The sequence below is a fragment of the Falco peregrinus genome, chromosome 1 (assembly GCF_023634155.1).
Source record: "Falco peregrinus isolate bFalPer1 chromosome 1, bFalPer1.pri, whole genome shotgun sequence".
NCBI lineage: Eukaryota > Metazoa > Chordata > Aves > Falconiformes > Falconidae > Falco > Falco peregrinus.
In genome coordinates this window covers 39,306,456-39,318,754 of record NC_073721.1, presented here as the reverse complement: position 1 = coordinate 39,318,754, position 12,299 = coordinate 39,306,456, and the positions used below count along the sequence as shown (strand labels likewise).

General features: G+C 43.7%; 1 protein-coding gene across 7 annotated transcripts in view; it reads right to left on the bottom strand.

The window, feature by feature from the left end:
- PPP3CB (protein phosphatase 3 catalytic subunit beta) overlaps window positions 1–11,321 on the bottom strand; it is a 47,889-nt gene extending 36,568 nt beyond the window's left edge. For 2 of the 7 annotated variants that reach the window (XM_055799461.1, XM_055799392.1), the window contains exon 1: window positions 10,925–11,253. In XM_055799461.1, the coding sequence (XP_055655436.1) occupies window positions 10,925–10,994 (70 nt within the window). In that variant the 5' untranslated portion in view covers window positions 10,995–11,253. Of the gene's footprint in view, window positions 1–10,924 lie in introns of all 7 variants that reach the window. The other 5 variants (XR_008746468.1, XM_055799262.1, XM_055799334.1 and 2 more) reach the window with 5 other exon arrangements.
- Window positions 11,322–12,299: the final 978 nt, after the last annotated feature.

Here is a 12,299-nt window from a genome sequence, read left to right as displayed (position 1 = left end):
ACTGCCATTGTAGGTTGAAATTCCTTCTTTGAGCTTGTCTTCCTTAGTTTCCTCTTGTGCTGCCTCTCAAAAGACTGAAGAGGTAGAGGGTCTCCATATACCACACACAACTTCAGAAATTACTGGAAGTATCAGAAGTCCTTGGATCCTGGCTTATGGTTCAAGAGCTGCCATACGCAACCCATCTCTCCAAAGAGGGGAGCAGATGAGAGGTCTGAGGCTGGGGACCAAAGCAGGCTCAGCAGCAGCTGGCAGCTTGAATGAATTCAAACATCGGCAATTCGGTTACTGCACAAATGAAATGCAGATGTGGGACATGGGAGAGGAGGATACATCCAAACTGCCACTAAGCAGTGCATCAGGGTATCACTGCACGCCCGCAGGATTACAGGAAATAAAACTAAACTGACTCCCCACGCCCCTCCCCTGCAAAAGCATTCTACTATTGAATGAATGAAATAAAAAAGGAGCAAACCCATTCAATTTCTTTCCATTTAAATATTATTTCAAATATGTCTAAAAAGAAAACCTGGAGAAACACACCTATTCAAAGATTAAGAACAACTACTAGTATGAATACACTTGTAAATGGATTTTCATACTTTATTTTCTTACTCCTCAAAGTTAAATTTTACATTCCAAAAATCAATGCTTAAATACTAAAACATTCACGGACTTCATTTAAATTGACTTCTGAATTACTAGCAACACATTGCGACCCTTCTGTTTTATGCAATAATAAAAAATCTACTAATAAAATAACCGATGCATAAATCACATACATACATTAATTGAAACTGGAGAACTGCCTATTCCTCCTCTTATAAAAGTTTCTAAGTAGGAAGCAGCTGAAAAATGTGCCTTTGCATTACACAGTGTAGAACAAAACTGGCACTTCATTTTTGGACATGAAGTATTTTATTTACATAAAAGAAATGGCACGCCTTTCCTTCCAGTCTCCTCTAGTAATGATTCAAGTTTCATTTTTGCTTTATTTTTTTTTAATTTATATTAATGTCTACATAAATTAGTTTTAGGCCATTACTTCCTCCACTTCTTTTAACACGTTATTTGTGGGCCCACAACCACCTTCAGCAATGCAGAGTTGAGCTCATCCGTTTCTGAGACCAGACAATTCATGAATACATCTCCCCTGCTTTGATCGCTGCAAAAGCTTTAGAGATCATACCTTCACAGAACCAAAATCAATCACCTCCAAGACACAGTTTTGCTGTGCTTCATTAGTTCTAGTTTTATTCCCAGATAATTATCTATCTAAGAGGAAAATGACCCTTTTTTGTTTCTGGAGGTTTTCTGGGTAGATGCAGGGTGCGGTAGAGAACAGTCTTTTGACATGACCGGCAGCCGTCCTTCATTCTCCCATGTGCAAGTCATTACTGACTTCTGAGGACTACCAGCGGCTGCAGCACTCAGACGGATGGCATCGACCTCTTCCTTATGACAGTTCAGAAGTATTTCAGGGGTTCTAAGCACATGGCAGACTAAATTTTCTTCTCTTAATAAAGTTCTTATGCCCATGTAATATAGTGCAGATTGGATCTGCACAAAAATTAATTCTATATTAACAAACGACAGCTTTGTCTATCAAGTTACATCTTCTGGGAGGCTATAAAAACAGATGTTTCTGTCCAGTGCCTGGAAAGAACTGTCTCAAATTATTTGAATTAATATACTTACGAAGATTCAAATTAAACTCTATCTGTCCAGGGGTTATCCGTAGTGTCCAAAAATCACAAGCTTAGTATCAGAAGCAGTTAGGCATCTGTAAATTTATATTTGCCTCATGAAAAACTGAAGTTGTAAAACTAGTTCCTCAGAGTTTAACAAAATCCTTTTCACACAATACATGTATTTTCTTATTGCTCAAGAAGGTTTGGGGTTTTTTGAGAATAAACTTCAGAGAGGGCACAATAAAACACAGCTAAAGATTTTATCTGCATCACCCAGCTGAATAAAACACTAACACTTGCTATAAAACCTGTTTGTTTCTATTTTACACTTTGATTTTTGTCTCAACCATAGTTAACACTGTATTAGAGCTCATACCTTTGAAAAAATATTACAAATAACATCTTTTAATAGGTTAAGGATGATAATTTTTGAGGCATGTAGACAATTTCTGCAAACTAATGGGTTTAATTAAACCTCTGATGAAGTAGTACTAGAATGTTACAGCCTAAGGAAAAAGAATTGCGGCATGATGTGTTTCAAGACAGAAATATAATCCATGTTTCAAAGTCGTTGTGCATAACCTGCGCTCTCGGGACTGTAACAGAATGGTAATTAAGAGGAATTACCCTAAGGAAATAACATGGTGTTGGTCATTAAAGGATTCCCTTCCTCCATTCCCAGCAAAGCTAAGCAATAGAAAAACATTTAGAGATGAATCTCTAAAGCAATACACACTGCAGTACAAAATAACAGTCTGTATCTTATTAGTAAAAGAATAGATATTAGTAACAAAGATAACACATAATCATTTACAACAACATGCAAGTTTTTCTGGAACAAACTGCTGCTTGCTAGTCAAAATTAATCAATTTCACTTTTGAAATATATATGGCTGACACAATTTTAACTATATCGATTCAAAAATTTAAACAGTAATGCTGGGGAAAAGAAGAAACAAGCCAGCAGCTTTTGGGATTTGTTAACAAAAAGGTTTTGATAGTTTTTATCACTATTTGTAATTTACATTTACAAAAAGAGTGGGGGTGGGGGGTGGAAATCACCTTTCCTTTATACTGCAGTACTACTTAGAAGAGAGATTATCAAAAGCAAAACCTCTAAACCTAGTTCTATGCTTTCTACAAGCCTCTGGGCACATTTATATCTTACAATAAAGCACACTACAGAGATCCAAAAGATAGCACCAATCTGAATGGATAAATTCAGAGTCCACTGTAAAGTGGTTCAGACGTAGAAAGACTACCTTAGCACGGCACTTTACCCAATAATCCCTGCTGAGAGGAGTATGGCAACTAACACAAACACGCAACTTCCAGACCCAAAGCAGATCTTGCATTGCCTAGTAACTGTGTACAACAGTAGCTGCTAATAAAATCTTAGATGTAGAGACTACAAATTTAACCCATGCTGATACATATGCCCATTTTAATAATCTTGGTTAAATCTGGCTTGTATCAGAGACGCTGTTGGAAGAGGCTCATGAAACAAGATGAGATCAAAGCCTCTAGGCTAATGGTAAGAAAAAGTATCAGGGATCAACCATACAAGGTACAGTACTTCCACAAGCAAAGCATTTTCTGCTCTTAACGCTTTAAAATGTATATAATTCTTTTTCTCTGACAGTGAAAGAAAATAGTCATTTTTCCTCTATAATCAGGAGCCCATGACATGTTCCATGGACCCAGCTTTGGCTGTAAAAGCATGCTCAACATCCCAGATCTCATGCCACGGTTTGGATTTCACAGATAAAAGTCTGCTTCCATTCCTAAGGTTACCAACACAGGCATTGTGTTTGTGAAGAATTTGTTGCTTTGGTGGTAGGTATACATGAAACAGTATATAATGCTTGTCTCCACTAAGTGACACCATATATCAATACAACCGTGGTGTTCTGTGAAATGATAGGCCAGTATCCTTCATTTTGTCAGCAGGTTTATTATGATAGCACAGTTGTCTGCGGTTTTTCTGTCATTTGGTCATGTTTTGTGGGCTCTTGGTTTTGTAAATGCATTGCTGTCTGCATACTGTCACTCAGAAGAATCACAAAGCCTAACACCTAGCACATCTTTCAGTCTGCCCCTGGAGTTTTCACACCTCTGCCAACATGTACACAGAAGAAAGAGATGTAGCACCCGTGACTGCTATGAGGACAGAATACATCCAATTACCCTTCAGTATTTGGCAGAACAGACTTGAAAAGAAAAAGCATAAAGACATCACAGATGGTCTATGGACCAGCAGCCTTGAAAATATTAGTCAAGCACAAACACAGAGCAGTGTCTACTTGAATCAAAAAGCTACAATCAATAGCTGTCAAAAGATACGAGTTACTCTATTCATCCCGAACAAGAAAGCACAGATTCAGAAAAGTCAAATTCTTGTGAATTACGTATTTTTCCTACATGCCACAAACTACCCCTTCACTCTAGTTTCTTTGAATGCATGCTGCCTGCTATATTAACAAGCATTCTAGAAGCAAGGAAAAATGATCCTGAAAACTTAGAAACCCTACAAAAAGAGCAGGCACTATTTATTTTATCCTTACTTACCACGTACTTGCAGTCTTAAAAGTTTCATAGAATTTTAAATGTCAAATGAAACTACTGCTATATCTAGTATGCCACAATGCACTCATCTTTTATCCTGTCTGTGTAATTCTTCAGTTAACTTGGTTACTGCTTTTGGAAGTATCTCTCAGGAAAAATACATTTACTTGTTTGAAAAGTATTTAAAGATGCCTCTTTCAGTAAAATGGCCATAGTGTGTTAGGCCAAAAGATTATTTGGTGCTTAAACATGCTTCTAGCAATGATGGAATCATAGGTCCTTCCCTCATCATACACTCTTTTTTCCAAACAGGTGGGTTTAAGGCTTTCCTCCAGTGTTTCATCCAGACCATCACATTTATGATCACTGACAGAACTATTTTTCACTATTTTGTCCAGATCCTGAATAGACACTTCCACATTTTTTGCACCCACTGCACCTTATAGCTATGAATTTCACAATGAAGTATTTCACCTTTCATTTATATAAATTTCCAGAAAATCTCATTTAATACTGCATTTTTCTTTTTCACAGGGAGACAAGAATTACAGATGTTTCCTATTCAACTTCTCCATTAAACACCACTCATGATGTAAGCAGTATCTAACTATCCCCTATTCAGCTACCTCTTTTCCTAGTCACAGATTTCTCAGCTTTGTTGCTCCACCCTGCACGAAAGCCACCCTGTGCCTCTGAACATATCTTTACATTGAAGAAAATCAGGAAGGGGACCAAAATTGTGTACTGCTGTTCAAGATGCACATATAACACAAGCTGCATATAATGTCATGATGGTAGATTCTCTTTTTTCTAAACTGATCTTCTAATAATCCTTAAATTCCTATCAGCCTGTTTGACTGCCACTGCACTAACATTTTCAGAATATTATCCATACAGACCTTAACATTTCCTTCCTGTGTTCGCCACCCTCTAAGTTTAAGCAAGAATTGTTCCTTCCCTTGTAGAATCTACTCTGCCTTGATCAGAACAGCGTCTCCCACAACTTCTTTGCCCAGGCTCTCAGTCTAACAAAAGCTTTCTGAAACATCTCTGGAAGTTTACTATCCTGAGTAAGTACTACTGTTTGCCATTCACTCTGTTTTTCTAAATAAGTTATCAATTCATTTAAAGAGCACAGATGACAGATGTTAACATTCCTCAACCATGGAAGCTTATTACCTGTTAACATCCTTTCATTCCTAACTCTTGATCCAAAAGAGAGTATTTCCTCTTCTGCTTACTGTAAAGGCTCCGATGAAGGAACCTGATGAATAGTTTTGCCTGGATCAGCCAGCTCACTGGCTCCTCCAAGATACTCTAACAATTTCTCTTCATTTCCATCTATGAAAACTGTTCCAACTCCTCTTTAATACTGTGTTTCCCCAGAGACATAGTCTACTGTTTCTTACAAGTGCTATGAGTCTGCTTAAATTAAACTTACTGATCTACAGTTCTCTAGTTCAATCTAGAGTTTTTAAAAAAATGCTGCTGTGCTCCATCTCTCTGACTCAGAAGATTAGTTATGCCACAGGCTATGGAAAATAAATCCACAATTTTGCGCCCCAAACCCCTATTGAATTATTTTAGAGCCACCAGATAAATAACTTCTGTCCTGGGATTATTTTTTTTTTAACATCTGTTTTGTTGATATGTTCTGAAACCACTTACATTTCAATGAGACAATTCTTTGGTCCCATTCAGCAATAAGAACTGACTCGTGTGAAAAAGAGTCCATAGTTCTTCACGCAATAAACACACATGTAATTAGTTGCCAGATTTTTCTGCTCTGGCCTTACCTTCCCAAGCCTCAACTGCTAACTGGCCCTAGTGAAATTAAGGCAGGCTTCCATTTTTGGGTGGTGTTTTTTAGGTTTTGTTGTTATTTTAAGATTTGTTCAATCTAACCATCCTCTAAAAAAAAAAAAAAAAAAAGCATTCAGGCCAGTCAACCACTAACTTGTCAGAATTGACTTCTACTCCATTGTCATTCCCCAAACAAAACTGTGATTTTTTTAATATATAAATAAATTGGATTAAAGTATGGCCTTTTAATACTCTCTTTACTCTGCTGCTTTTCTGGATCATTTTAGAATCATTTTTGACCAGCAGCACAAAGGCATTCTAAGTGCCTTGCAATATTTTTAAAACAGTCTTCATACTGCCTGTAAGCATTTACCCTTTTACATGGCCTTTTTATTGTGTATTTTTTTTTTCCCCCACCAGACTTAAACTTAAATACGGCAATGATTTCTTTTTCTCCTACATGGAAATCATTGTTAAAAAGTAGCTATTAGTGTCTTAATTTAGGACCCTGCTCAAGGCTATGAATTACTTCTCTTTGGGATTCTCTGAGGAGTTGTTTCAATGAGCTACCATTTAATATCCAAAATAACCTTTGCCAATCAGACTGCATCATGACTTTTATCCAAACCAAAGGACACTGAAGCCTCCCATTTCCAGAAGAACAGACATCATCTCCAAATTTAGCAAAAAATCCATTAGCTCAGCATGACAAGGTCCTGTGAATACTTCCCAATGCCTGGTAACACCTGTAGTGGGCAAAGCACAATGCCAGGGAGGAAAGAGTACTTCCAAGGACAACTTTGCAGTGTAGCTACTCACAGGTGAGTCAGAGAAGCCCTGGTGCTCTGCCCTCAAAGGAAAGCTAATGAAAGCTCATCTCTGCCATGCCCAGGACCACTCTGTCAAACTGTCTGAGCTTACAAGAACTTCTTCCTGCCCGTAAGTGAAAAACACTTCACTACACAATAGCAAAACAGTTGTTCCAGTAGAAAAGACACAACACATTGACAAAAGTATGAAAGTCGCATGCACTGTGAGAAACACACTGACTGAACACAGCCAATTATCTAAAGAAAAACAGGCAACCCCAAACCCGAAAGAACCAGATACAGCAGTTAAATATGAACAGCAGTTTAAAGAAAAAAATATTTCCCTCCCTTGGTGATTTTGAAAGAACATAATAGAGGAAAACGCTATGTTTCATAAGACAGTAAAATCCTAAGTATCATTCTTAAAGGATGAAGAAGGTGCTTTAGAAAACAGCGAATCAAGACGACAGGTACATTTTCTCATCTCTATTTAAAAAAAAAAAGCAGTAACAAAAGCCTCATCACAAGACACCTTTTGGGAACCAAAAGCCAAAAAATGACTTTAGATATTTCAATTCCATACTAACCGTTAATTCATAGGAAACTCTATAGGTACAAATTACTTAGGCAATTTAACTAAGCCATGGAAAGAAAATTTGAGCTTTTTACACATTTTAAAAGCAACCCAAGAACTTTGATGGTACAATTCATACTTGGGAAGGCACGCCAGACTAACACAGCTAGACTGTATAGACTGCATATTTAAAGCCATTATTACATTTATTATATATATGTCTAATAGGAACATTACACCTGCCTGATAACCTTGCAGATACTTTTCTAGATATATGTACTTCCCACTAATTGCTAAATATACAGGTCAAAACATAAGGGGGGATACATCCTAATTATTACCCTACCTTATACGAAAATATTAGTTACTGGCGATCCAATGATATAATAATTTTTTTCTTGGGTGAGGATCTCTTGCTGATTTCTGCCAACATATATTATTAGTGGTAAAGGATTCAATTTCTCACGGCCTCTAAAATTTAATGGTTTCTGTTATTTTTTCCCCTCTTCCAGTAATACAGAGGAAGAAAATAAAGCTAAAATAAAAGCATGAGATGACACAATTCAAATACCAGCAAGCATTAAGTCCTGAATTAACATTTCATCCCAAAAGGACCTGGTACGTGGAAAGCATGAAAGCTGAAATATAGACCAATACACGGATACACCAGATAACATCACTACATTTTTCTCTGTGTTTTTTTCTTCAAGAACATGAGATATTATAAATGAAATGCTCGACAAGGAGAGACACAAAGCCTGGGTGCCCAAGGATGTTTCTTCTCAGTAACAGAACCAGCACACAAAAAGTAACATTTTCAGAAGACTTTTACACTTTTTTCCCTCCATAGCAGATCACACTAAACAAAATAAACACGAAAAATTATTGCCTTAAAAAGAAACCCCAAACATTATTCCAGTAAATAACTTCACTAATAATAACCAATTATTAAGTGGATACTGGGGGTGGGGTGGGGGGGGGGTGGGGAAGAGGCAGTTTCTACAGTGATTCATCAGCATTACGGAAGTTAAAAGTATAAAACATTATGCAATCATTTCTACTGTTGTCTTAACAGTTCCACCAGCATGCCAAGTCCATACATTTCCAGTACAAAAAATTAAGGCTTCTGGGGCCCCTGGCATGCAATGTCCTCTTAACAAAAGCAGAGGGCCAACCGTAAGAGAGTATGGCCACTATCTGCAATCTGTTCATCATAGGGTAAGTAAATAACATGGTGAGCATTTCTTGGTATGCAAGAGGCATCACATCTGTTTGTGAACAGGAATGTGACAAAGTTGTCACATTTTCACACAGTTTCAACAAACGTATTTATGTCACATAGATACTCCCACTTAGCTCTGACAAAACTGCAATCTTACACCTCTGGGGTCGCCATCTAAAAAAATATTTCCAACTGCACTGCACCTAAAGGGGGAGGGGGGAACTAAACCACCCCGTCCTTCATATCGAGAACACAGACAGCTTGGCACAGCTGTCCAGGCTTTCTCCAGATGCCAGTGATTCAGCATGATAGGTATGGACAAGAGAGGCCAACAGAAGGAATAGAAAAACGCTGCTATAGGAACATTTTGCAGGTTGTAACTGTGTCAGATACGGCCATCAAAGCCTGACTACCTATACAATAGTTCTGTATCCTAGGCACCCAGGTTCAAAGGAATACTGTAACCCCGCGCTGTAATCCCGTTAGAATTAAGCAAGCCTTAACTATGATTTTAAACAACCAGATGCCTAAGTCACATTTAACAAGCTGAGTTATTAAGTGACAGGAAACAGCAGGTTTTCCAGCGTACTCTGAAGTACCTAATCACTTACCATTAGTTCTCTTGCATTGTGTGAAGAACTTAATTTCTTACAACAAACTGCTGTAACAGTTCAAAAAATTCAGCAAGTCTAAACACTAAAGTAGCACTACCGAGTACAAGTTTCCAGTAGACTTGTTTTAACATTTTCTACTTTTACTCTTGCCATTTGCTCTAACAACTCAACAGGTTAAGCAATCCAAAAAGAGTAACAACTCACTGGGAACAAAGCTTTCCAGCTTACTGGAAAACATGCCGATTTCCAAAACAAACTATGGGATTCCAAGGCTTTAATTAGGACCTGCTGAAGACAAAGGCGTCCTTTTCATTTCTCAAGACCCTCTGTTATATAAAAAAACCAAATGAACGGATCTCCACCCCTTTGAATTCAGCCAGACCCAGTGTTCCTCGGATGATCAACCTTAAGAGCAGACATAATTCGCGTACAGCCATGAATTCCAATAGCCCAGGTCTGCTATCGCAAATGTCCACACTGCTATTGCCAACTACAGCTCAAAAGCTTTGAGAGCAAGATAAAATAATCTACAATCTAAGTAAACAAAACCTAATAATTTTTTGGAGTGCTACCTATGCTACCCTCTGAAACATCAGTTTAATGAACATATTTTAGGACACTTTAGTTGTGATAGATTATTCTCCCCTCAAATGCTAGAATGATATGCTTGATGTGCTTCAGAGCAAGTACCTTAATTTTATATTTTGGTTGCTAGACCACCTTAGTTTTTCACAGATATATCTACTTGAAAACGTTTTCCTTCTGAGAAGTATAACGTTCGACTTTTCACGGCTTCCCATGAGATTGTGCTACCACGAGAGGCCACGGAGAAATAGATCAAGGTGAATCTTCCCGGTCAGAGCTGGGAACCCGAGGCCAGCAGCCGGCAGAGAGGGCGGCAGCACCTCCCGCTGCCTCGGCCCCTGCAGTTCCAGGGATCTCCTCTGCGCAAGGGAGGAAAACCCCCGCAGAGGACGAGGCGCGGAGGGGACGGACCCCAGGCGGGGAAGGCGGTGGCCCCCGGCCGGCACCGCCCGGGCACTGCTGCCACCCGCGGCGGGGCGGGCAGCCAGCCCCTCGGCCCCACGGAGCCCCACGGCGGGCAGCCCCTCAGTCCCACGGGGCGGGGGGGGGGCAGCCCCTCGGCCCCATGGGGGGAAGCTTCTCAGCCCCACGGAGCCCCATGGCGAGCGACCCCTCAGTCCCTCGGGGGGGCGGGGAGCCCCACGGCGGGCGGATCCTCAGTCCCACGGGGGGGCGGCCGCGGTCAGACCCGCAGCCCCCCGGGGCCGGCGGCGGACAAAGCCTCAGCCCCACGGGGGATGGCCAGGGGCAGACCCTCATCCCCGCGGAAGCCCACGACGGGGGCCGGCCGCGGGCAGCCCCTCCTCAGCCCCGCCGCCTTCCCGGGCCCGCTCGGCCTCCCAGCAAAGGCCACCCACGCCGGCGCGGGCACCCCACGCCTCCATGCAGCCCTCCCACGGACACGCCGCTCCCATCCCCACCTGTGGGCAGCCCGCCACCGAGCAGGCACCCGCAGGGCGCCGCTCCCCACGCGTGGGCCGCCTCCACGAGCCGCGGGCGGCCTCCGCCCCGACGGGCAGCCATGTTCGACCCGCAGCCCGGCGGGTCAGGGGGACGCTCACCCTTGACGGCGCGTTCGCTGGTGGCGTGAGGCGGCAGCAGCAGCACCTTGCTCCCCTCCTTGGCGGACATCGCTGGGCGGCTGCCGGCCTCCGGCGGCGGCTGCTGGGCGCGGCGGCGCCTTCGTCCGCCCCCTCCGCCGGCGGGCTGGCGGGGAGAGGGGAGCGTGAGGCGGCCGGCGGCGAGGCGGGGCGGGGGCGGCTAGAGGCCGCGGGCGGCGGCGGCCCAGCGGAACATGGCGGCAGGCGCGGCTCCCAGCTCCTCGCGTAGCGAAGGGACAGTCCGCCTCGGGCCCGGCATGCACCGCGCCGCCACCCCACGAGGGGACTACGGGAGCGTGGCGAAACTCCTGGCTCCGCCGCGATCGCGCGGCGCGGCCGTTAGGGAGCGTGGCGAAACTCCGCTCTCCCCCGCGGCCGGGAGCCGGCAGCGCCCCCGCCCCCGGGCCGGGCCCGGGCCGAGCCGGCGGGGCGGGGGGCGGTGCGGCGGGCGGCCCGGCCCCCAGCGGCCCCCTCAGCGGGCGAGGGCCGGCGGCCACCATGGAGAGCTCCGCGGGGCCGCCCCCCGAGCGGCGGCAGGGCTGGGGGCGCCATTTTGTCGGGCAGAAGGGACGAGCGCGGGTGCCCAGGCCGCCCCCCCCCAGAGCCACCTCAGAGCGAGGCGCCCCTCAGCGCTGGGAGAGGCCCCGCGGCCTCGGCCCACCTGTGAGGCCTGGGTCGGGAGACGGAGGGGGAGAAAGGCGGCCCCCACCCCACGGCAAAGCCTGGGCACTGCTTCGGGCAGGCCGCCCCCAGGGCGAAGGGGGCATAGGAGCATGGAGGGCCCCGACCCCCCCGGGGCTGCTTGGGGACGCAGCAGGGCAGGACACCGCACACGGGGCCCCCAGCCCCGCCACGGCCCCCCTCGCACACCCACCGTGCACACCTGGCATGCAGCAACAGCCCCAGCCGCACGCCAGGCCTGAGAGCAGGCTCTGCTTTGGCAGAAGGGCTGGTGGTACAACTGTGCTAAACCTAAGCGAACCCGCTCATTCTTTATGACTAGCCCGTATTAAATGACTTATCTCTTTTTCTGTCAAAGTCAGTTCCTGCTTTCCTTTGTACCAGTTGTTAATTTCATCTTCTCACCTTCAGTTTAATATATCCTCAGTTGTGCTGGCACAGGTTGGCTGTAGGACTGCACTGGAGCTGAGATCACAAATTAGCTCGGTTTAAAAACCAAACCCAAACAAAACAACATCCCCCCCAAAAAACACCCCAGACCAGAAACCTCTGTATTTGGCATCACTTACCGATCTGCCAACAAACCCAGTCAGATCTAGCAAACATCTAAATACATACATATAACAACATTTATTAGTGTATCTGAAGAGTTGCT